The sequence below is a fragment of the Aquila chrysaetos genome, chromosome 6 (assembly GCF_900496995.4).
Source record: "Aquila chrysaetos chrysaetos chromosome 6, bAquChr1.4, whole genome shotgun sequence".
NCBI classification, from domain to species: domain Eukaryota; kingdom Metazoa; phylum Chordata; class Aves; order Accipitriformes; family Accipitridae; genus Aquila; species Aquila chrysaetos.
The window spans coordinates 47744099-47768191 of NC_044009.1; the positions used below are offsets into that span (position 1 = coordinate 47744099).

Here is a 24093-nt window from a genome sequence, read left to right on the forward strand (position 1 = left end):
TACTCCAGGTAACTGCTGACATCAGTGCCTCTGCATGCGTGAGTAAAGGTTGCTGGACTAAATCATTATTTTTCAAATGACATTGAAATGCAGGTATTTGAGTGTATCTCGCAGGTGTTTTGAACCCCACAAGCTGGGAAGAATTAGAGTAGGGGGGCACAGAGAGGAAGAGATGAATGAGCGCTGGAGCTCAACGGGTGTGTGCAAGCTCACAGAAAGCCCTGAAGGAAAATATTTTGGTAAGGAGACACAGCGCAGCCTACCCATCCCTCCTGGGGTGCTCTCCTGAGGACCTGACCCCACGGCTGGCACCGGCGCTCGCTGCCCAACAAGGAGGAAGAGGAGGAGGAGGAGGAGGGATGCTGGCACTGCTCGTGCCATGGGAAGCATTCCCCCAATGCTGCTAACAGCCCCTGCAAAGGGCTGTTGTCGCCTTTTACTGACATTCGGTTGCTGAACGGTGACCTTCATCGCTTTGAGGTGACTTGATCTCCTGCAAATACCTGTGTCTCGAGGAACATTTGCACCCAGGGCTGAACAAACTGAAAAAATACTCTAACGATTTTCTGTAGAAGACCTTTTGCTGCTCAAAATAAGCTGTTGCATCCATTTGCTCCTGCCTTTGCCAGTGTAACTGGCCCCGACATGTCAGCGCTGCTCCATTTGGGAGTGCGGCCGCTGGACTGCCTCTGGCCAGGCACGCACGGTGCCTCAGTTTCCCTGGCTGCTGCCTGAGCTTGGGCAAATCACTTACTCTTTGTGTACCTCACTTCCTTATCTCTAAACTAGAGGCAGAGGTGGCTGAGATGGTAATAGTACTTCCCTGCCTTGCAGCAGTGCTGAAAAGATAAATTCATTAATGAGACACCCATCTATCTGCTGTGCTGTTGGCCATAGAGATAAATAGACTGACGCAAGTGCATTCTGGCTGCGAAAAAAGACAAAATGCAGTCCGTACATAAAAGTGGGTCTGTATCCCCTGTTAACACATAGAGGAAAAAAAACCAATGCTGAAATAAGAGGATGGTGACTTTCTCCCTCTTTGTATTTATCCTCGCCACAAGTCTGTGAGACATTTCAGTGCTCGAGAAAGTATGGATTAGCATCGCTGATGTCAGCTGCCAGCATTGTGTGCAGGCTTTCTGATAACACCCCGCTGTGATCTGCAGCACCCCGGATTTGTTCTGGCAAATCTTGCGCTAAAACCGTTTGAGCAAAATAGTTTATTATGTAATGTGCACAAATTACAAGCAGTAATGAACCCTTTTGACTGATTTTGCACCCAGGAAAAGTCAGACTGTGAGAAAGCAAGTTATTGTAACAAACTATGATACAGTATTACAGGGTGGCCAAGGAAGAATTTTAGTATAAATCAAATATTTCTGTTTTCCTGGCAGCTTTATGACATACGTGCATTTATTTTCGGCTTTGAGCTACATGTTGTCCACCTCAGTCAGGCAAGTTGCCCCATGCTAGCCAAAAGGATTTGCTGCGTGAGGCCTCTGTGAATTAGAAAGCAGACCTGGGAAGGCAAGGGCAAATGTATATTCATGTATTCAACCAGCGGTACAGATAAGAACAGACAAAAACAAAGAAAAAATATTAAAAAAAAAAGTCTAGGAGAAGAGACTTCAAAAAGCCAAAATTTTCAAGTCCCAGCTGTAGCATAATTAGCATTAAATTTCGTAGCAGTCATTTGGGAGAGTAAACAGAAAATGGAATACAGAGGTAGTAAACGATTGGCATTTAAGATATAGCATTACCTGCAATAACTACCGTCATGGCTGCTCTATGAATAGCACGAAGCTGTGGGAATCTCACACCATAATTCAGCAGCATTTCCAAACTGAAGAAGAGGAATTATACAGCTGCTTCCCCAGAAGAGCAAACTCTGCCAGTCTGTCACAGGCAGGAGCTCGTCTGCTGGGAAGCCGGTGGTGGGGATCAGACCATGGCTTTGCTGGGGTTCTCCAGGCGATCTACGGAATTTAGACTGCACAGGAGCACTATTGCTGTGCCGTGCAAAATATCCCTGCTTCCCACTCGAAATGGCAGCTACGCAAGCAGGAAGAAAAATAAGCTACAATGCCAGTGGCACTGGCAAATACATGTGTGCCCACAGTCTGTCCATTTATCTCTGAGTATATTGGTAGGTCTAATGAGAAATAGTCTCTCTCCATACAGATCCTGTCTCCCTTATACGTCTTTGAGCAGTGCCCTGGATGGTGAGCTGCAGTGGACGTCTGATTAACACTCCACAGAAGAGATCACAAGCATTTGGTTGCTTCAGTTGACATGTTTACTTGGACTAGCGACTGATCAATGTCATGGGAAGTTAGTGAAGTAAACTGTGTTGTTGTAAATGACCTAAATTTAGGTCATTCAGTGCATCTGTATTAGCTCTCCAGTGACACAGCTTGCACAAATGAGAACTTATCTAACGCAAAAAAGAAGTTTTTAGGCTGTTTCCAGGCTTCTTTAGTGCTCAGTATCCTTTCATACTTTATCCAATTACAATTAAGTGGTGTTTTTAATCTTCAAAGCATTTTATAAACCTTACCTAATTAATCTTCGCAACACCTCTATGTGGCAGGTAAGCATTCATTAAGTATTTTTGATTCGTAATTAGGTACCAGCTAATCTTTTAAATAATTTAGTTCAGAAAACTTAATGAAAAAAAATTAAATTTGATCCCCCTTTGCCAAAACAATGGGACAAACCATTCTTGTTTAATCCAATGATGTCTCCTTCCATTTAGTTGGGGTTTGGAGAATCAACTCGTTTGATTGATTGAACACTCTAAGGTTCTTTATAATTGCACAAAGAAATCAAGCTTGATTGTTCTTGTCACTTGGGTATTGCACTGAAATTATGCTGTTAAAAATAAGTAGCACCATATGTGAGCAATGCATTGTTTTAGTTAGATGGAGATGGAAGGTTTTTTGGTATACTGTTGGTTGGCAGTTAAAGCATTGTGATTTTGCATCTGTTATCCACTCAAAACTTTACTTTGTCTTAGTTTTTTGAATTTCTTTGTAGTAAGTTAAAGTAAATAAGATTTTTTTATTTCAATCTGGGGCCGAACTCCACTGAAATCAGTTTACATCAGGAATATCTGTAGTAGTAATTAAACCACTGCCTGTCTTGTGTTTCTTTCAAGTACATGCTTCTGAACAATAGAGGCTGTAATTGTAATTTCTACAGAAGGCTTTTTGTATGCCTGAAAAACAAATAAGAAAAACAAAACCTCTTCATACCTACTATTATGATCTTGGAGTATTCATGTATATGTGAGAGAAAGAGAATTACAAATGAAAACAGGAAATAATACCTTGAAATTGTCACTTGCTTTTAAGTTCATAAAACAATTGCAAATCAAAGTTGGATTGGATTCAGAGCAAAATAAAAATTGAAACAAAATAAAAAATTAATAGTACGCAGTTGAGCTATTCTATTTCGATTGTGAGTATAAAATGTTCTACAACAGCTTAAGTAGAGGAGGAAATTAAACCGAGCATGGGAAAAGTAAATCTTCTTCTCCAGGGGCTACAATATTAAGCGTCATAGGCAGGTTAGACTTTACACGCTTGAACATGACCTTGTTTTATACACCAAAGATTAGCATTTAAGCCTACATTTCAGCCTAGTATATATATATAAAAATAAATTTATATTGTTAAAATTGCAACCGTTGAGAAAACACCAGCCCTGACTGCGCAACATGTCCTTCTTATGCCACATTTAGAGTTGTACATGAATTTAGAGCATATACAAATTTGGAGATGGTTTTGCTCATTTAGAGAATTAAATTTCTGTAGGAGGCTGTTGGCAGTAATCTTGGTATACAGTCACAGGCAGGTAATATCATTGGGCATTTCCAAAACAGAGTGTCATATCCGTAACTAACCTGTAGAAATCCTTGCTGCAGGAGTGCAGATGCTGAAAACTTACAGTGACTGGGCTGGGTCACGGGAGAGAAATCCCTTTAAAGTCTCATACAACCCATGTCTGACTCCAGAAGCCCCTGAGCCAGGGGTTGCTGGAGATAGGTGATGTGCAAAGCTGAAACTATTGCCCTGCTCCTGCCCTTCCCTCTGGACAACCACCTTCGGCTGCCAGCAGGGACGAGCACCCGGGGCTGGCGGACCTCCGCTCTGGTGCAAGAGGTCGCTTGGAAGTTCCTGCCGTGCATGCCAACGGGGTTGCAGAAAATAGAGCGAACCCAAGTGAGGGGTTGTCTTAAGACTGGGAGGAAACCAAGACTGAAGCGGTGGCTGCTCTGAGAGGTTGAACTTGAGCTGACGGGACGCGGTGCTGTGCACATATATACCTATGGGTGTGGGTGTATCTCCGTAAATGTATGTGTACGCATCTGGTATGTGCCTATCGGTCTGGGTAGTATGCATATTTTTAATGCACGCATATATAAATGCTGAACCATACATCTGGGCCATCGGTATTGATGGGTGTTGTGGGAGGACTGCTGGCTGCTGAGGTACTCTGACATTTCAGAAAATGTGGAGACCAGTGAGACCAGTGTCTTACCTTGGCAGTGGGTGTGCAGTGATTTTTGTGGTCAGTGCAGTAACATCTGTTTTAATCTCTCTGCTCAAGGAATGTGGTACCACAAATCTTCTGTTTCAGAGGACAAGTGTTTAATAGTGACAGTTGTTCCAGTAGTGATTCTGGCTTTAATCCCTTTCTTTTTAGCTTATCATTTGCTGTTTGTAATTGACTACTTAAAGCTGGAAATATTAGCATTGCTTTGAGAAGTAATGAAGCCGACTCGTGCATGTGGTATCAAGAGTATTATTGCTGGCTCCAGAACCAATTACTATTTGCATAATCAAATTCTTAATTGACGTTTTTCCTTAAGGTTGCAGAGTATAATATATGCTTTTTTACCCCCATGTAAATGAGGGGAAGAAGTGCATTTCCAGTCGCATTTCTGGCTTCATGGTGAGGTGTGAGCCAGCTTTGCAAAGCCTGCCTGTCGTTAGCATGGCATGGCATTTGGATTTGCATTACGGTTAGCAGCATGCACTGCTCTTTTGTAATCCACAGATTGATCTTTTATCTGACTGTAGAGCAGATCTTCAATAACGTTAGCATGTTGTGTTCTCTCAGATTTCTTTGTTAGTATTCATTCCTCGCACGGGGCTTGCCCATATATACATGTATACAGATGTATGTGTATACCCTATAGTATTTTAATTTAGAAGCCTGAACTTCTGTAACTGATGTATGTTTTTCCTATACTGACTGTTAAATACTTCTCCATATTTTTAATAGATTTTCTGTTGAGCTTGAATATTTATGTCACTTTTGTTCTTTCTCTGAAGGTCATTTTACTACCAGGTCTGGCCATGTCTGTGCATTGTTTCTTGCTCCTTAGTACAGTGCCTTAATCTTAGTAAAATCTTCCCTATGCTTTCTTCCTTTAGTGTTTTTGCCTTTCACAGTGAATTTGGCAGTTCTTGAAGAACAAACTGTTGTTTGTGATCTGTAGGCAGCAGCCTCGATACCTGGGGGTACGAAATTTGCAAGTTTGTGTTGCTTTTCTACTAGGATTTGGTTTTGGATGGGGAAGTGGCTGTGGCCAAGAGTGCATGCCCAGGATCCGGTAATTGCTGTGCCTCCTTCGGGAGCACGGGGGGAGAAGCGAAGAAGAAATAGAGGGAGGAAGGTCAGGATCCTTCATTACCCCCCAGAGAAATTCAGCAGGCAAAGCCTAAATTGGAAAGCTGTTTCAATCAAAAGTATTTTGCCACTGGAGGTATGAGTTTATGGACGGCAGTTGGATTCGAGGGATGGAGAATTCAGGAATACAATTCATATTTTCACTCTCTTTGACATGAAAGCTTTTGGGTTTTTCTTCTGTCTTTTTTCCCTTTGTTTTTCACTTGTTTGTTAAACTAGTAGATGAGAAGCAGCTTCTTAAGAGCTGTTACTCGTTTTTCATTACAAAGGCTGCTGTGCCTCTTAGCTGTGACATGGCTGTAGGCTGAGGCTCCCATAACTTCTGTATGTGACTTGGTTCTGCTCCCTGTTGAATATAATACTTTCCATGGTTAGGAAACTGTATGCAGCTGGGGCCACATTTTTATTGTGGAGCTTTTTTTGTGGCAAGATTCAGAATACAGGTTTTGAGAGCTTGTCTGAAGGAGTCGGCTACCCCTGCCCAGGCACCGCAGCCGGTTCTTGGAGCTCACCCCCCTCGTGCCCACCCAGCACGTGCCGTTTGTCCTGCCGCAATTCCCTCCCAAGCTGGGCAGGACTTCTAAATCTCCATTATGGTTTCAATCCCTTTTGAGCTCAATTGGGTGACAAGAATCCTTACCTTCTATTACTTTGAATTAAGAAGTTAATCTTATCCATCGATAAGCAGCTAATTGTATCCAACCAGTATCAACAGGATATCACCAGGCATATATTTCACCAGGAGCTGGAGTAATGCACTCTTTAACTCTCCAGCTGTATTGTCGGGCTTTATTTGGTCTCTTTTCTCTTCTATCTGTTAGGCTTTTGTCTTTAACTTGTTTAATTAAAATCAGCTCACTCCAGCCAGGCTGGAATGTCCAATAATAACTGCTTATTAAGGAGTGGAAGCTGTGCAGTTATTAATTTAAATTATTTTGTTCCAGAGGTTTTGCTCAAATTAAATGGAAAACCAAATTAAACAATGATTTAATTAAGTGGAAGAGAGAGAACGTAGAGGCAGATTTAGAAGGTGAAGATCTAAAAGAAGCGTATTCTTCCAGTTGTGACATCTAACAGATGTAATCCTTCATCAGCACAGCGAAGCAGAGATTTACTGTCATTCAGAGGATAATGAAGAAACCAATGACAAGAATTATGTTACAAGATAAGAAACTAAACTAATGAAGATAGCTCTACAAACCTGAATAAAAAACTCCAGAGAAGAGATTAAAAGAAACAAAGCATGTATTGTTGGAAAGAACTCTCATACAGTTGAGCATTACTACATACTCAAAATTGTTGGAATACAATGACAAATTAAGTAATTTTATAGAATATATACACACTTATAGAACAAACTGTAAAAATAAACTTCATAATGCATTGGGATATTCAAGGATGTCCTGCCATGAAATGAATATTTCAATAATAATCATGCCAATTTTTTCACATTAATTAGATTTATTTTTTGTGTATGCAGAGAGTTAGAAATCCCACAGTAGTAATAATTATCTCTTAATATTTCATTTAATGTTCGATTATTAAGATATACTTCTGTTGTGATAGGTTCACAGGTCCATTTTGAATGGATATGAAACATTGTTTGCTAATTTCGAGAAGGTTCTCCAGCTAGGGTAGCATTGCCTAATATTAAACTTCCTGGCACTCTAGGTTGAATATTTCATCTTTAAATTCATTTATGGTAATTAGTTTATTATTTTCTGAATAATTTTGTTTAACAGTGTGTTTGAAATTATTCTAACCTCCTGCAGCTGGGCTATTTGAGATGACAATGACTTTAGTTAGGGTCTCAAGTTGCTCTGGCAGCAATGATTGCAAGTTAAATGTTATTGTCATACATATTAAACATACATAAAAACAGATAATTATAGTTTTGTCTTTTTTAGAGAGTAGTCTTATGTGATGGAGCTTTTTTGCTCTAGAAAGCCATTAGCATACTTATGAAACTAAATAATACAAGAAATGGTAACAGTGGAAAAAGACTCAAATTTCGCTTTTCCTTCTGTATCACTAAAGAATCTCTTTTAATATTCATTTTTCTGATTTTTCCCTTCTGATTTCATAATAAGGCCATGTTCCTAATTCACAATAAATCATATGAGGAAAGAGTCAGGTTCCAGAAGCCATTCTTAAAGTAACAGAATTGATTTACGGTGACATATGTGGATTACTACGGTATCTCTCTTTAGAGTTGGAAAACACCTTGTTTTATACTTGAATAACGCCCAGTCCATAGGGAACCTAGTCTCTGACTACTGCCCTTGGATGTAACAGTATTATTATTATTATTATTATTATTATTATTATTATTATTATTACTGTTATTATTACTGTTATTGTTATTACTATGGGAAAAGTGGTTTTCCCATTACCACTCACCTATCCCCATTGCAGTCTACTGGCTATGAGAGTATAGAGGTGGCTGGAAAGGAAAATTACATCAAAGGATTTATTAAAATTCACCAGGGTTATGCTTAAGTTTTACTGACTTCGACGCATCTCGTTGGCATTTCTGCGGGCCTGTTGTCGATCATGAAACGGTACCATGCCGGTGGCAAGGAGTGGTCACAAACCAGGTCCTGAATCGCCGTTCGCTGCAACTCCAGTGAGTCAAACCTGGTGCTGCGGTAGGGATTGCGGAGGACGCGGTGTCCCTCCGGTGAGCACTCGGGAGCTGGAAAGGGTGAAAAAGGACAGAGGTTAAATAAGTTAACTCAAGTTAATTCAACTGGATAATGTTAATAACCGCGCTTAAAGGAGGGTTACGTCTCTTATGTTCAGATTCAGTTTAGGATCGGGCTAGTTTTCAAGGCAAACACTGGGAAAAGATCAAATTTGGAATTAAATATATAAAATTGGAAGCTTGGTAACAAGAAGATTTTAGTTATCCAGATTTTCATCATATCTGAATCAGAACCAGACACCTCAATCCTTTAATGTGACCTCAGTCTAGTTTTACAGATTAACATCTGAATTGCTCCTCCTCAAAAAATCGAGTAACGTTTTGAGGTTCCAAAGCCCTGTGATCTTTGAAAATATGTGGGGTTTTAGTTTAGTTTACTATATGCATGAGCATTTTAATCACAATATATATTGATACTCAAGTATAAAGTGCACTTCACATACTTTTAAATACATATTTAGAATAATGAAAACAAGAAATGCTAAAAAAGAGAAAACGAAATGGTGAAAAACCAACAATACAGGGTTTTTAGAAATAAGCTGAAGTTAGGCTTGCAAATATTCAAGTGACAGGTCAGACTCGCCTGAGGCATGTACCCAGAAAGCCAAATACATCAGAGCTTCTGCGCATGCATCGCAAAGTTTGAATAAAAACTGCTGCCCCTCGACGTATGCTTGTTTACACGCCTGCCCTGTTTATTTTCATATATCTCCTGAGTTTTTTTACAGAATATTCAGTAGGTTTTTATCACCTAATAAAAAGAAGCCTTGCAGTGATTCTTTTAGAAGTTGTTTATTTTCAGAAAGCTTATCATGTAGAAAAAAAAGGCCTTGTCTTTATTATCTTAGCCATTTCTCTGTGGGGCAAAGTCCATTTTCGCTGTGTTGGCACTGCAGAGCGGGTCACAGGAGGAGGCTGAGGTGGAGCTGCTCTGCTTTATGCATCGGCAACAGAAGGCTCAGCTAATTTCTTGCTGCAGTAATCTTTAATCGCTCATGATGATGTAAGAGGCAGAGAGCACATTGCAGGAATTGCACAACCTGGTTTCAGGAGCAAGCCGAGCACTTAGCAAATCACCTCTTTGCACTGTAAATAGAGCTTATGTATGTTTGTGACACCGTTGACAGAGAATAAGACCCCTCCCCATAATATCATTTTTCAAATGTCATTTTTCAGATTATAACTCTGCTTTAATATTACGCCAGTGGCACTCTGAAACAGATTTATCATTTTTATTTTATTGACAAGATACTCAGAAGGTCAAAGTCAATCCATTTATGGTACTATTTTTAAAGATTATTTTTATTGTGCCAAAGGCAAGGCAATGGTATACAAGACAAATGGGGACAAAATGTAGCGTAACAGAGCCTTTATTGCAATTTTCAGGGAACTAAACTGTCAAAGCGATAGTGCAATTCCAATGCAAAATTCAGCTGAATTAATACAATTGCCTTTTCAAATAAAAAAGGAGTGCCCTAAGCTTTTCTTTTCTACAGGTAAGAGCCATTTTAGAGAGGGAACACTTGGAAATATTGCTCTTCTAATTAAATCTGGGATCCAATTCCCTCCCTCAGATGTCCTTTCTGGAGATTTGGGCTCAGCGGTAGGGACCACATGGAGACGGTCCTTTGCCAATTCCCAACCCAAGGGAATAAGTGACATTTTAGCAGACCAACTATTTTATACAAATGAAAAGTTTACCCTGTATTTAAAAACCATTAAAAAATGCAGCCCCTCGCTGACCCCTTCAATATCACTCGGTGCTTCAGGAGTGTTAATGGGACCACGACTTTGGCTCGTGGTGCTTTTTGCTTGCCCTAAGTACCTGCTTTCTGAACAAAAGACAGAAGAGTCTAAAAGTAAACAGCTCTTTGCACAGTATTGCCACAGGAATCCTGCAAGAGCATTGTAATATAATTAATTGCATTCACTTTCTCAATAATAATAATATCAAATACTCCCTTTAAATGTAATTAATAACCTTCTGCTTAATATGTATTAATTATAATCCAAATTCACACAACATGTTGCGGTCTTACCAATGATTAACTACTCTGTCTAAACAATGCAAATATATTAGACACTGAGACACAGCTAATTATTTTTCATCCTTCGCATAGTTTTGTTTGCAGTAGAGCATATTAACGTTAGAGGAGTTGAACGCTGCAGACGGGACTTGCAAAGAGCACGAAGGGGCTTGGAGGAGCACATGGGGGAGGCACGCAAGGTCAATAAGGAGAGGGGTGTTCACCCATTAAATTTAACAGTATTTGGGACAAACGCCATGTGTTCGCTCCTTAAAGAGCATATATGTGAAGCCCTGGCTCAGGCAGCCACCACCTCTAAAGGTGTATTTTAGTCTGTATTTAATGTCAGAGTATGTTTATATACCTGCTTAGTTATGCTTGCAGGCTGTCATTGAGGAGGCAGCAAGGCAAATTGATCCGCTGTCAGCTCCCCTGGAGCCAGACTGACAGATTTTGTTCTCACCCTGATGCGGATCAGACAGAACCACACCGGAGTCGATGGCGGTGCGCTGGCACGGAGCAGGAGGGAGAGCGAGCAAAAGCTCGCCCAGGTTTTGCAGCAAGCCGTGAGCAAAACAATCCCTCAATTATTGAGTTTCCCTTGTAAAATGGTGCTTATTATGGCCTTATGACAGAATCATTGTAAATTTTAACATGTAAATTGCAGGCCATGGTACAAGTTAATTACTACTGCCTTTCCCGCAGAAATAAATAAATGAAGGCATCACTGTAATCAGACTATATTATGAAAATGCTATTTAGAAAAACCCCAAGAAGATACAGTTGAGCCCTCTTGGTTGTTCACCTGAGGGATGCCCGCCTGTACCTTATGGTGACTGCAGCTACACTCTAATCAGATGAAGCCTTCCTCTTCATTTTTAATTCATGACAAAGTCAGATGCAGATGTCAAGTTTGTGTACAGTGATGAAGTGCTCAATATCACAATTGTCCCCCCCTGTTGTGGGAAACAATAAAAGTCCACATCCATGTCTTGTATGGAGTTGATGTTACTCTCTGGTGTGCAGGCTAAATTGCCTTTAAAAGGAAATATTTATTTCTTTACATACGAGAAACCTATACATTTAATTTAATTGCCCAGATTTATTCCTATAATTGCATTAAAAGAGCTTATGAAAAAAATGCTGGCTTTTCAGGCAGCTGAGTGCTCATCGTCATTATCACCGTTCAGATTTCCTTCAGGAAGAAATTAAACTGTGCAGCGAGATTTTGCTGCTCTCAGTCCAGAGTGTTGTTGGAATTGCATGTTGCGTAGTAGCTGGCGCTTTAGTCTCCTGCAAAGAGCTGCTTCTTGAAGCACCATCACCCTTGATATAGGCAAGGAGCTGTTGCTAAGACATAAGGATTTGTTCTCTTCAGTAGACTTCAAGCATTTTTTTTTTTGAACCCAACAATTTTGTGGCAGCAACTTGTTGCAAAGACATACTGAGTAGCTCCTTTTTGACACAAAAAGCAAACAAATAACAATACCTGTTGCAGCTGCTAAGTGAAAACAGCATTTGAATAACTGTGGCGGCATGATAAAGCAAGTCCCGTGGGGGAAGACGTGTCTCCGCTGAAGCCATAAGAAAAGTTGCTGTTAATGCCTGGAGGTCGAGATTCCCCTGACGTTAATGTGTGGGAAGTTGTCATGTGCAAATGAAATGAAGGGCAGCCTGCGGGCTCGCTGGGAAGAAGAGAGCCTCCTGCAGAGGGCAGAAGCATCCAAAAATATCCGATGGAAAAAGAGCGGAAAGTGTGTATCATCTGAACTGGTGTTTCATGTTAAAATACTGTTACGGACCTGGGATTTGGCTCTCACCTAAAGGAAACATTGACGTGACCACGGCTGGGGGAAGACGTGAATGTCGGTAGATCCTGGGGACAGCAGCAGCCCAGAAGCCCATCCTTGGTGGGTTGCTCAATATTGTACCGGGTGGGACTGGGGTTCCACAGGGCTATGCCAGGGACCAGCCAAAGCAGAGTGTTTTTAGGGCATTACTCTGGGGTCCCCCCAGCACAGGCCCACGCATTTAACACCTTAAACATCTGCTGGCTGGAGCTTATTTCAAGCAGGTTTGTAGCTGGGTGGGCTGCAAGCAGCTGAGCCACACATGCACTTCTCGGGCAGAGGTGCTGGTGGAAAAGATGCTGCTGGGGGGACCACCAGGCATTTGCTAAGGGTCCATCCGTCCCGGCTGTTGGTCATGGCCATGGGAGGAAACATCACATGTGTCAGGGAGGGATGCCAGGAAAATTGGAGCAGCAGGCTGAAAACTTGAAAGAAAATAATTCACTAAACATTTGCTTTTATTTCCTAAAGGCAGGTGAGTGCGGATGTGACAGAGCTCTACCTGTCGCTCTTGCTCCCAGTAAATATCAGTGGCTTAGGTGGAGGAAGGTTTAAGAAGCTGTGAGATTTTGTTTGTTTGCTTTGAATAGTGGCTGCAAATCAAATAATATCAATAGGTGATGGCAGCTAGAACACCCTAAAAGAAATATAGTCCACAAGCCCAAGGTGCATGTTTGTTTTGGGCAAAGTGGTGCCAGCCACGCAATATATTTAAAGGGCATTCTAAAGCTCTGGGAAATAGGTGGCAGATCACAAAATAATTCTTGTGTGGAGGGTGAATGAAAACCCAGTGACCGATCCAGGTAATACTACCCAACAGCACCATTTGGCAATGTGCTGTAATTGTTCTGTGACCAGGAAAGATATATTCCCAGACAGAGATTTCTTCCTCGCTGTCGTCCCCCACATCGTGGGAGCCCGGCTGGAGCTTTCCCTGAAAACCGCAGCGAGCCCCGGGGCCGGGGAAGCGGGGCTGCCCGCCGGCTTTCACGTGGCTTCGCTCAAAGGCAGAGAGAGGAGATGCTGGGGAGCTTTTGAAGTACGACATTTGAAAATATGCACACATAGGTATATGTAAGTATGCGTACGTATATATGAGTGTGCATATATATATATATATATTTTCAAATTATGTAAGACAATACTCGTATATTTGACGTTTGTATGACACAGTAAATTTTTGAAGTACCTCTCTGGCAGGTTTTCAGTTTTCTGCTTTTTGTTTCTTACAATCCATAGTGGAACAAAACATTTTCCAGAGTGTTTGAATTGCTCTTCACAGGAAAATTATGAAAGATTTTCAGTTGGAAAAATCAGTCTGAAATGCGTCGGCTATTAAGCCGTAACTCCAAATTAGTTGCAGACAAAGGATGTGTTCGCTTTCTTCTCTTTCTGTTTTAGCGACAGAAGGAAACCTTTTAATCACCAGCCACTTCCATGCCCGGTGGCTGCATTTCACTGACGTAGCAAAGCTCAAGTGAAAGCTTCTGAAGCTTTCAGTGTGTCAGTGACATCCACTTCCCCGGATTACGATTTACCATACGTTGAAAGAGAGGTTGGTCAGAAAAGAAAGGCAGGCAGATGTTGGGAAAGGGAAATTCTTTCCAAGCTCTTAATGGATGTGTTCAAAATAACAGTAGAAGGCTCTGATGTGACAACATTTAAAAATTTCTTTTGCTGGATGCAAATTCCAGGTGAACAATAATCTATTAATAGATAGGGCATTTGTAGCTAAGACACATCTGACAGTTTATTAAAGATGAAAGTTGCTGCCTTATTTAACCAACACTTGCTAAGATTTTAATGCAATTATTCCACATGCTGATGACAAAAATTTTATTCCTAAAAATAGTCAGAGACAGAAATTTGTTGTGAATGTGAAAGTGATCACTACATAAAAATGCTTGAACCGTGCATGCTCCTCTAGTAGGTAAAATATAATAATTTTATAAAAAACCTTGATAGCTAATAAATAAAGCTATTTTCAGATAATTCAGAAGCAGAAGAATCTCCTACTGAACTGAAGTGATAAGGAAGCACATTGTGCAAACACCACATACTCATAATGGCCAGGTCTTGAACAAGTCATAATGTGTTCATAAGACAAAATTGATAGAGATAAATGAACCATTGTGTAAAATGAATGTAATTATAGAAAATTTGACCCAGGAAGAGGCTGAGCACCCGCTGAAAAGAATAAGACATTTTTCATATGTATTATTTGTACTGAATAACAGACAGAATTAAAACGAAGGAAAATCAAGCCAGGGAGGAACATGGTTTTCTAGGAGTCTGCTGCTTAATGCTTCCCCTTAGATATTACACTGTTTTGAAAATAAGGTGTCTTCTTGTAAGTCAGGGAACTCAGTATACAATTAAAGACTCTTTCACATGTATGTCTTACAGAGTAAGCGCTCTTCTTTTGAAGCAGGCTTTAAACTGTTCAGCTCTAGGGATCTGCTATGTTTGGAAAAAAAACGTAGCCTGCAATATATCCTCCTGCAGTGCCTGAGTGTGGTCCAAGCACCAATGACAGAGGCAGCGATGTGGCCAGAGATCCCTTCTTCCCTCAGTCCCATGGATGCTCTATATGACATCCTTGATATTTTGTACTTATGGTATATGTAACTGAAACTCTTACTAGAGACTGCTCCCAGCAGGCAGGATTAGTGAGTTTATTGCTTAATTCTTAGGGAATTCTTTTTTTCTGCACAAAGGCAGTAGCACGGGGCCTTGAGAGAAAGTGTAGTTGAAAAAAAATCCTCCTACCATCTCAAGATGTTGTCTTTATGATGCATCCAAGTTTCATTTGCCTGGGAACAAGGTCACATATCATCCTGGTCTTCTATGAAATAAAGCAATATACTATTGACAAGCCAAGGGCCAACGTTCAGTTCCAGAGAAAACAATTATTTATTCATGCTAGTATTTCTTATCTTGGCTTGCATTTCTATTTTTAACTTGTGGTTTAAAAGGAGGAATTGATTATATGAAACTTCACTTCTAGTCTGTGTTTCCCCCGAATGCTTTGCAGAATAATGTACTACGTACAGCTCGCACAGGAGGACGCAGATAGAGGCAGACATGCATTTTGCATGGGGCCAGAAGAGGTGTCAAGAGGGGCCAACAAAATAGGTGACAACAAGGGGTCGCTGCAAGAAATGTGAGCAAAGTCTGAGGAACTTCTGGGCAGTTTAATGTGGAGTTTGGAGCACCGTCACAGGAGAGGTGCTGAAAAGCACTTTCTTCAGTGGTCCCTAAATAGGAAGGATGAAGGAACGAGTATTTTCAGGGACAACAATGGATGTGTGGCCAACTGACCTGGATGAGCCAAGAAGTTTCCAGCAGAAGTGTTCTTTAAAATGTTTTGGTCTCCAGGACTGGTTATCTGGCATCTCTCATCAATATGGGCACAACAGGGACGATACATGATCACATAGATGAAAAACAACGGGCAGCTGGACAGGACAGGTGAAGTCTGTAGTTCCCCCGCTTTGTGAAATATAGCCTCATCTACTGAATGTGCCAGTTAGAAAAGCAACAAAGCCAAATTGTGTCAATTACTCTATTAAATTTTACCAAGTCTCATCCTCGCTAATTCTGGCTCAGCTTCAGAGGCAGGAAAGCTGAGCATCTGAATATAGAAATCACTTACTATTGCTGTGTCAGAAGAGAATTAAAAACCCCATAAATTTCCTCAAGTTATCTCTAAGTTAATGATGATGCCTTTAAGGACTTCTGAGCAATCAATAAAAAGAAAATTATAATTATTGTTATTGATTGGTCTATTTTGCTCTCATCCCTCAGAATGAAAAAATGAAACAAAATGAAAAGGTTCTTTCTTACCTCCTAATCTCAGTTGAACATACACTTGCAAATGTAGCTTTCCTAAATAGCAGTAGCAAAAATGAACTCACATGTTTTGATTTTAGAACCCACTGGGCTCTATTCAGATGGAGATTTGATTTCCATGGTTTAGCCCTTTGAGAGCTGGAGCTGTTTCCATGCCTCAAGTGCGACGCAGGCTAATTACAATTTGCGAGCCACACATTTTTCCAGACTGCTCCCATGGCAAATGCTGAATTTTGGCCACATTTCCCCCCATTTCTTCAATTTAATTCTGTATGTGGATGACAGAGCATTGGGGAAAGTGTCACCACTAACTTATTATTGTCAGTGCATCCAGGATGCGGCAGAGACTGGCGGAAAGATAAGGGGACTCCGACTGAAGGCAGCTTAGCTCCGCCAAATGCCAGATCCGTGCGTGTGTCCTGGGTGTGATTTAGTTCCTAATGTATGCAGGGTGACGAGGCAATTTTTCCTGCTATTGTTTTGCTATTATTCATCGCTATTATTCATTCCGTTCACTGGCACAATAGTGGTTTCGGCAGCTGCACACTCCTCACATGTTTATAATGGGCTTTTCTGTCAGAGTTTTGACATTTAAGAAGAATGGTTTGGTTTGCTCTTGCTTTTGGAGTAAGGCTTTATTTGTTAGCATTCTGCAGCAATGTACATGGACATGCTCCACTTCCCAACTAATGCACAAACCTGGAAGGATGTCACCACCTTCCTACCAAAATTCAGGTCTTCTTTGAGCCTGTCCTTCACCCTCTCGTAGGCTGCCCACTCTTCGAAACTCGGAGAAAGTTGACGCAAAAGGGGCTCGACACATAGCAGCTCCTGCTGTGGATGCAAAAACCCTTCTTATGCATTATAGCACTTTGGATGGATTTAAAAATATTAAAATAAAAGGTCATGAGCTAGAAATAGTCGGCAGCCTGCCTGGCCAGTGTGATAAGATAAAGCTGTGTACTCCCAACCGTGGAAGTGCGACATTAAGTCTAATAGATTTCTAGAAACCAAGTTTATCAGCAATCCTCACTGTTTGTTTCTTCAACATTCGAAAGATACGGTTTCTGTACATACAGTCATAATTATTTTCAAAATTAAAATGCATCAGTGCCTTCCTCCTATAGAAACAGGATGGTCACAGTTTCAGCCAGCAGTTTCCCTCAGCTATGCTGGTATTTCAGTGGAATCTCGTACCTCTGGTTGTGGAAAATGCCGCCCATTGTGTGTCTAGCACTTGAACGAGATCTGCTGATGCCTATTCATGCCATGAATGAGCAAGGCTTTCAGTTCCTATACATGAAAACCTCCAGATAAATGCATTTATTATTTTTATTCAGCGGAATTTACTCCACATTCACCATTGTAATAGGTACTAATTTTCCTTTTTGTTTAGGGTCATCTCTGCTTATTTACCAGGAGTAGTAGAAGCATTCATAATATCAAAGTTTCAGGAATCTACAAGGACTTCAGCTATAAGCTGCTTTTTGATATAAAAGAAAATCCAGTTCAGCTGGTATCAGCTGAGTCTTCATTACATTTACAGCTGCTACCTGTGCAATCTTTTAGGATGTAATTACCATAATAAGAAAAAACATCTCCATAATTATATGTGCATAAAGCAAAATGCCTTTCTCTGGCCATCCAGCTAGAGCTGCAGGTACAGATATGCACGCTTACAGAGGACACAGGGGATTAGGGAGGCATAGGAATAAACACGAGACAATTGTTGCCCCATATGGTGCATATTATAGGCAGATGTGTTTTGATCAGGATCAGCCGTGCAGAAGGTAAACCGACTGATTTTTTTCTCATTTACACTGAACTAACTTTGATCACAGTGTAGGTTCCTGTGTTCTAAAATTGATGCTCACTTAAAAATGACTCCAAATGTGCTGGGGAGATTTGTGTCCTCAGAAGGTCTTCTGAGCCGGGAAATGAGCTCTGTCCCTCAGTGGCTTGTCCGGCTCTGTGTGGGGTTTCCCATGCAGGGATAGGTTGGGATGGAATGGGATGGGATGGGGATTTCTGCCACCACAGTCGACGTGATGCCAGTGCTTTTTACAGGAGTTGCAGCACTGGCACTTTCTAGTTCTTTAGAAAGTAAATAAAAGAAAATCAGATTGCCAGATGGAGTATTCTCAGTGGGAACCACTCTCTTTCTTTCTTAGACACTGATAATGCAGTATAGTTTCTTCTCACCAGACAAGATGAATCCTAGTACTTTTTATTTCCATGGAGCCATTTCCATGCTGAGCTTTCAATTCTACTCCTCCACCTCCTTCTTGCCTAATAACAGTGAGAGTAGACTTTTAGCTTATAAAATAGAGTTATACTTTTTATTGAAAAAGATGGTTTAAAACCCAGTATTACTGGACGAGAAAGTAACCAGAGCTTAATTCTTTTGCTAGGGAATAATTCAACAGAAAATGTTATCTGTGTATCACAATCTATAGGTAAGACAAGGCGATTATAGGCAGACGTGCACTATTTCAGGTTTTCTTCCATCTTTCTGTTATCAAAACCAGACTCAATTTTGCATTCTTACTTGGTAATTGGCTAATAACTGTAATTTTCATCTTAAGAAGATAGGCTAGAAACCACTGTTCAGAAAAGCCCTACAACATAACAATTGATCAATTCTTCATTACACTTGATGCATTCAGTTTACCACAGTCATTTCATTTGCAATTTGAGCTAAAAAAAACAAACAGCAAAAATCTACTCAAGCAATTTCAGATTGGAAAGCCATAACACAAATTAGTACACAAAGAAACAGCAGGCAATCAATTTATCATTTGCTACTTTATTCTTTAGCAATTTGCCATCTTTGCTGAGTTGCTTTTGAAACTTGTAAAATTCGATTATGTGAAACGTGGTGAATGTCAGGCTTTGGTCATTTCTGTGTTGTGTTTTATGAGTTGTTTAGAGAACAGAGAGTTTGTATAGGTAGATCCGTGTGGCATGTGCTAATATCCTGCGCAAGCACACATAGCTAAAACTTAGCATGGAAGCTCTACTTCTGTTGTTTTCTGCTGTTAACCCAGTCCACAGAAGGTTTAGTTCCCACTAAAGAAGGTATATGCCACTTCAAAAAGAACGCTGTGGACCTACATCTCCAAACCAGTGCCTGAGTCAGCTGTGGTCCCACGTGCAAGACTGACTATTGCATCTCCTACAGTATCCACCGTGTGGGTGGAATATTACAGAAATGTAATGATGTTTTTAACCCCGCAGTTTGAATAACACGCCTGTCAGCCCATTAATAAAAAGGGGTTTGCCTGTGATAGACTGAGAAGTGGTGGTGCCACATGCTGCTGTGCAGACCTTACACCTGTTCACATTTATTCATAGGTGACCTCAAGAAGGCTATTTTTTTATCCCCCACAACCTTCGTCTTTCTACATTCGGAAATGAGGATCCCATTAACCTTTTTTAGCCTTGATGTTGAATTCAGTTGTATAAATATTGTTTGCAAGCAGTGGATATGCTCAGAGAGGTACTGGATGTGCTCAGAGTGCAGTCGGCAGAATAGACCCGGCGGAAGAGCAACGAAATGCAAACAAACAGGCAGGAGGAGGGGGACCAACTTGGGGATATCTTCTGCTGGGTTTGGCTCCACTGGCAAATTTGGAGCTGGCTGGTTTTCCCCGGCTTGAAACCAGATTTTCCATGTGCTGGGGCAATGGCCTGAGCACTTGGGTGTTCCATGGCAGATCCCCCTCCCACTGAAACTGCTCTCTTTCATATAGTTTTGTTAGCTATAAATAAGAACATGCCAACTTTGCCAGCTTCCAAGACTGTTTCCCTTCCTTTTATTTTTCTTTGCACCAATTCATATTCAATTACGTTTATAAAATGCATAATTTCATCAAGAAAATCTACAGGCCTGATACCAAAATGTTCTGCTGCCTCATGATGTCCCTGCAGAGCAGAAACCAGGGAGCGGGATATTAAAACCAGTTTCTTTAGCCCAACTTCTGCTTATTGGCTATAATGAGATGGAAAATGTCTCCTTTTTTTTTCTAAGCAAGATAGTTTCTGACAGAAACACTTACTGTGGGAGAGGGTTTCACAGATGTGACTTGTGAAGTGGATGAGACAGCTGTGGAGTCCCTAAATGACAAGGTTTACGTGCTGTCACTTGCTCCAGTCTCACTGTGGGAATTTAGGCATCTCCAGCTCAGCCTCCCAGTTGTGGTGGCTCCTGCCCTCCTGCCTTTCTGGTCCACGTGCTGTGCGGCAAAGAAAATTGCTCCTCGTGGACTATCAAAGCTGAACTGCTTTGGGTAAGTGCATTCACTTGATTTAGAGGTGGGCCAGGTCCTTTATTCTGCACTGCACTATGATTAAATATCCTTACTGGACTTTCGCTCTCAACCATGTTATTTAAGCAACATTTACAATTAAAATCACTTTTGTTGTCAATAAAGTTCAGAGACAAAGGGTGGTCAAAAATAGCATCACCGTGCCTCTCAAAGAATTTCCCTACCTGCCTGATTCTTAATTAATCCTGTTTCTTTTGAAGAATTGATGTTAACTTGCTTTTTTGGGTTTTAGGTTAGAGTTTGGATTAGGGTTTTTTGGAGTCTTTTGCGTTGGCTAGACTAATTCTGCAGCTGATAATGTTTGGCATGTTTCAGTCTTAGCAGTCCAAAAATCAGCTTTCCATCAACAGAAGAATGCAGCACAAGGCTTATTGTCTCTCATTCAAAGCACATTGCAGACAGGTCCGTGTTTCTGTTTGACGAACACGAGAAGACCCAACATTCAGGCCTGTCAAAGTGAATCATGCTAGGATCGCAGGACTGAGATGCATTTATCTTCCTCTTTTTCACTTCAGTCCCCACAGTTTACCCACCTTCCTCCAAATTACCCTTTTGGCAGGAACAGCAACTCTCTATTTTACCCCACATATTACTTTCAAATGTGGTGTGAAAGAAAAGCCGGGGTCCAAATTTGCTGTGAAGATCTTTGCTAGCTATTTTTTAGCCTCTCATTCCTTCTTTGTCATGCCACTGTAAAATTGTAGGCTAAGGACAAGTTTCGTTTCATCCTTTCTATTATTTGCTGAAATAAGTGTCTACTGTAAAGGAAAGCACAAAAATCTAGGTTATTTCCTTACAGAACATGTAGATTCAGCAGCATGGCTCAATATTAATAACAACTGAATGGCTAAATCCCTGCAAACTGGGATAAAAGTTTGCTCCTAGGGATCCAGCAAACACACTTAAACCATTGAATTATCTTAATTCTAAAATAGCCTTCCAGCAGTACCACGGGACCAAGCTACACTTTGGGTTATTTTGCTGTATCTGGAATTTTGAGGCTATTCCAGAGACAGACAGGCACAATGGAAAGCAGAGTTGGCCAAACATGTGAAGACTTGAGGTATAAAAGGATTAACAGATGCTAATGTTCTACATTTTTCTGCTGCGATAATGTAAGTACAGACAGCACCCAGAGCAAAGCAGAAAGGAAAAGATTGCATGTAGGAGGGACAGAAAGACACAGCTATAATACTGTGCTGTAGTAAATTTTGAAAAAGGCAACTGTTGAGTATATGTTACCGGCACGTGGAAAATTTAGTAAGTAGATGATTTGCAATTCACTGGTCCAGCAAGGAAAAGTGATTTATTTCAATCTAAAATGAAACCTTTCAGTTTTTCTAGAGAAATACAATCTCTAAAATCACAAAGAAAGACTGATAATAATTGAAAGTCAGACTAAACTCCTATTCAACCTGAAATTAAATATCTTGGAAACATGAGGCATCGAGTCATTTCATTTGCAAAGATGTTGAAAGCAAATATTTCAACTTTTAGAAAAATAGGTGTCTTTTTCTCTAGGCCAAACAGTTTGTCATGTTCAAAAAGCAACTACAGTAGATCTTGCTGATGTAGAGAAAAGTGTTGCCAATGCCATTTTAACCCAAGCTCTGTTCACTCGAAACACGCTCCTGAAGGCACTCGTATCATTGGGTTTGCTCCAAGGAGCAAAATCTCTGTGCTTTTGTTTTTCCTATCTCAACTGCCTTCATACACATGAACTGCTCTATTGGATCAGCCCTTATTTTTTATTCGTTTTATTCTGACTGTGGGACAGCCAGATCGAAAACACAGGTCTCCTACAAGACCCCCATCACATAACAAGCTGGAAGTTACACAGCTCCTATTGCATTGGCACCAGGAAAGCAATGCATGCACACAGCATAAATACATAGAAGAATGAAGTGTGTCTTGGCATGGCACTTATCCCAACCCTGATTACCCAGTGTAAAGAGCACAGAGGCATTTTGGCGTGAACAGTGCTGAAAAGAGGGTCAGCCTACTGCTTTTCATGATAATCCTTCTTATCTCTAAGCTATTGCTACAGCATCTGCATGGGGACATGAAGCGGGGAGGCCGCTTTGGTCTCTTGGTGGTCCTTCTATAATAGAGGTATTTCCCTGTCCTCTACCTCAAGCAAGGATGTCTAATTCTGATTTATCTCCCGTACTGTAGTGATCAGCCACATAAATGAACAACTCCCCTAGCTATGCATCCAAAACACTCTGGATCCATGTCACCTGCAATATTTTTACATATTTCTTCAACAGCAAGACACAGTCTTCATCTTCATGTGTCCTGAGAGACAGCTGCCCTTCCTACATTTTTTCACCCTTTTAGGTTGCAATTCTTCTTAGCCACGATGCAAATTTGTTCATGTTGCCAGCAAGTCTGATTTGCCATTAGGGTCTCAATCAGTGATATGGATAATATAGTGTAGGTCTGACTCGAAGCGGCCATCTGAACCAGCTAGTTTCTGTATTTCTCTCAAACTCATTTCTTGGTATTTGTTACTTATTCATTATGACTCCTTGACTACAAAGAGTACATCAAAGCTGAATATTTCTCTTTAATCAGGGACCAAAAACATTATCACTCTGATCATAGGATTGCAGCTTTCATATTTTCTTCTCAGACCTATTCTTGGAATGTGTCCCATCATTTAAAATCCTCTTCTAAGGTAGGAAAAATGACATTTTCTCTTTCAAGGCAAGCCTTTTCTTGGGATAGTCCATGGGCATCATGGGTATAGCCAGGAATGACATAGATTTTTATACAGATTGAATCTTATTTGCAATAACAATTTGCAGTATTTTTGCATTGCCAAAGATTTCTTACAGCAGCAGGTTATTTTGGCTGTGATTTCATGAGAAATGGCAGTCCAGCTCTTTGCAAAAGGCTCTGCAAATAGTCATTAAGCTAGTGTCCTTTCCCATGAGAGTAGGACGTAAAGAACTGCGGTGTGATCATATATGTGTGTGCACGTGATATGTAGAGACAGCGGAAGAGTCTGCTTTTCAGCTTTTTTATGATAGATATATATATGTATAATAGCTAAAATAAGAGCTGATTTTTTTCTGCCAGATCAAGTAAGAGTTGGAGCTGTTAACAAACAATGTTAAGATTAAAGAGAATAAACAAACCAATTAATCATTTCTTCTGGCCCAAGTAAAATTAACACTACAGCTAAGTTAGCCCCTCTTACACTGACAGGGGAAAAAAATCCCTGTCTATGAGACAAAACCTTGCTAGAAGGAGAAAGAGAGAAATACACTGGGGAAAACAGACTGCCTGTCCCTGTTGCCCTGAGGTCTAGCCTGAGCCAGGAGCGAGGAACTACGGAACTACATTTTGGCAATGCAATAGAAGGTCAAAGCAAATAGTGCAGGAAAGGACTGGGGAAGGTCATGTAATCCACCCACATTCAACAACGTACACCACAGATTATACACAAACCCATTTTCCACACATGGGATAACATTTGTGAACTTTAGAGATGTTACCGTTGCTTGGTCTGTGCTCTTAGCAGAATGTATTGCTTTGATGCAGAACTTATCTTTCTGAGCAGCTCCCAGAAATTCCCTGAAAACTTTGCAAATTCTTTTGCTCGGGGCCTCAGGTGCTGCCCCAGG

General features: G+C 40.8%; 1 protein-coding gene across 1 annotated transcript in view; it reads right to left on the bottom strand.

Moving 5' to 3' along the window:
- Nucleotides 1-24093, bottom strand: part of LOC115343179 (von Willebrand factor D and EGF domain-containing protein-like) — a 190295-nt gene that overhangs the window by 143195 nt on the left and 23007 nt on the right. Inside the window, exon 2 of the mRNA XM_030018811.1 lies at nucleotides 8211-8395. Coding sequence (XP_029874671.1) covers nucleotides 8211-8395 — 185 coding nt within the window. The remainder of the gene's footprint in view (nucleotides 1-8210; nucleotides 8396-24093) is intronic.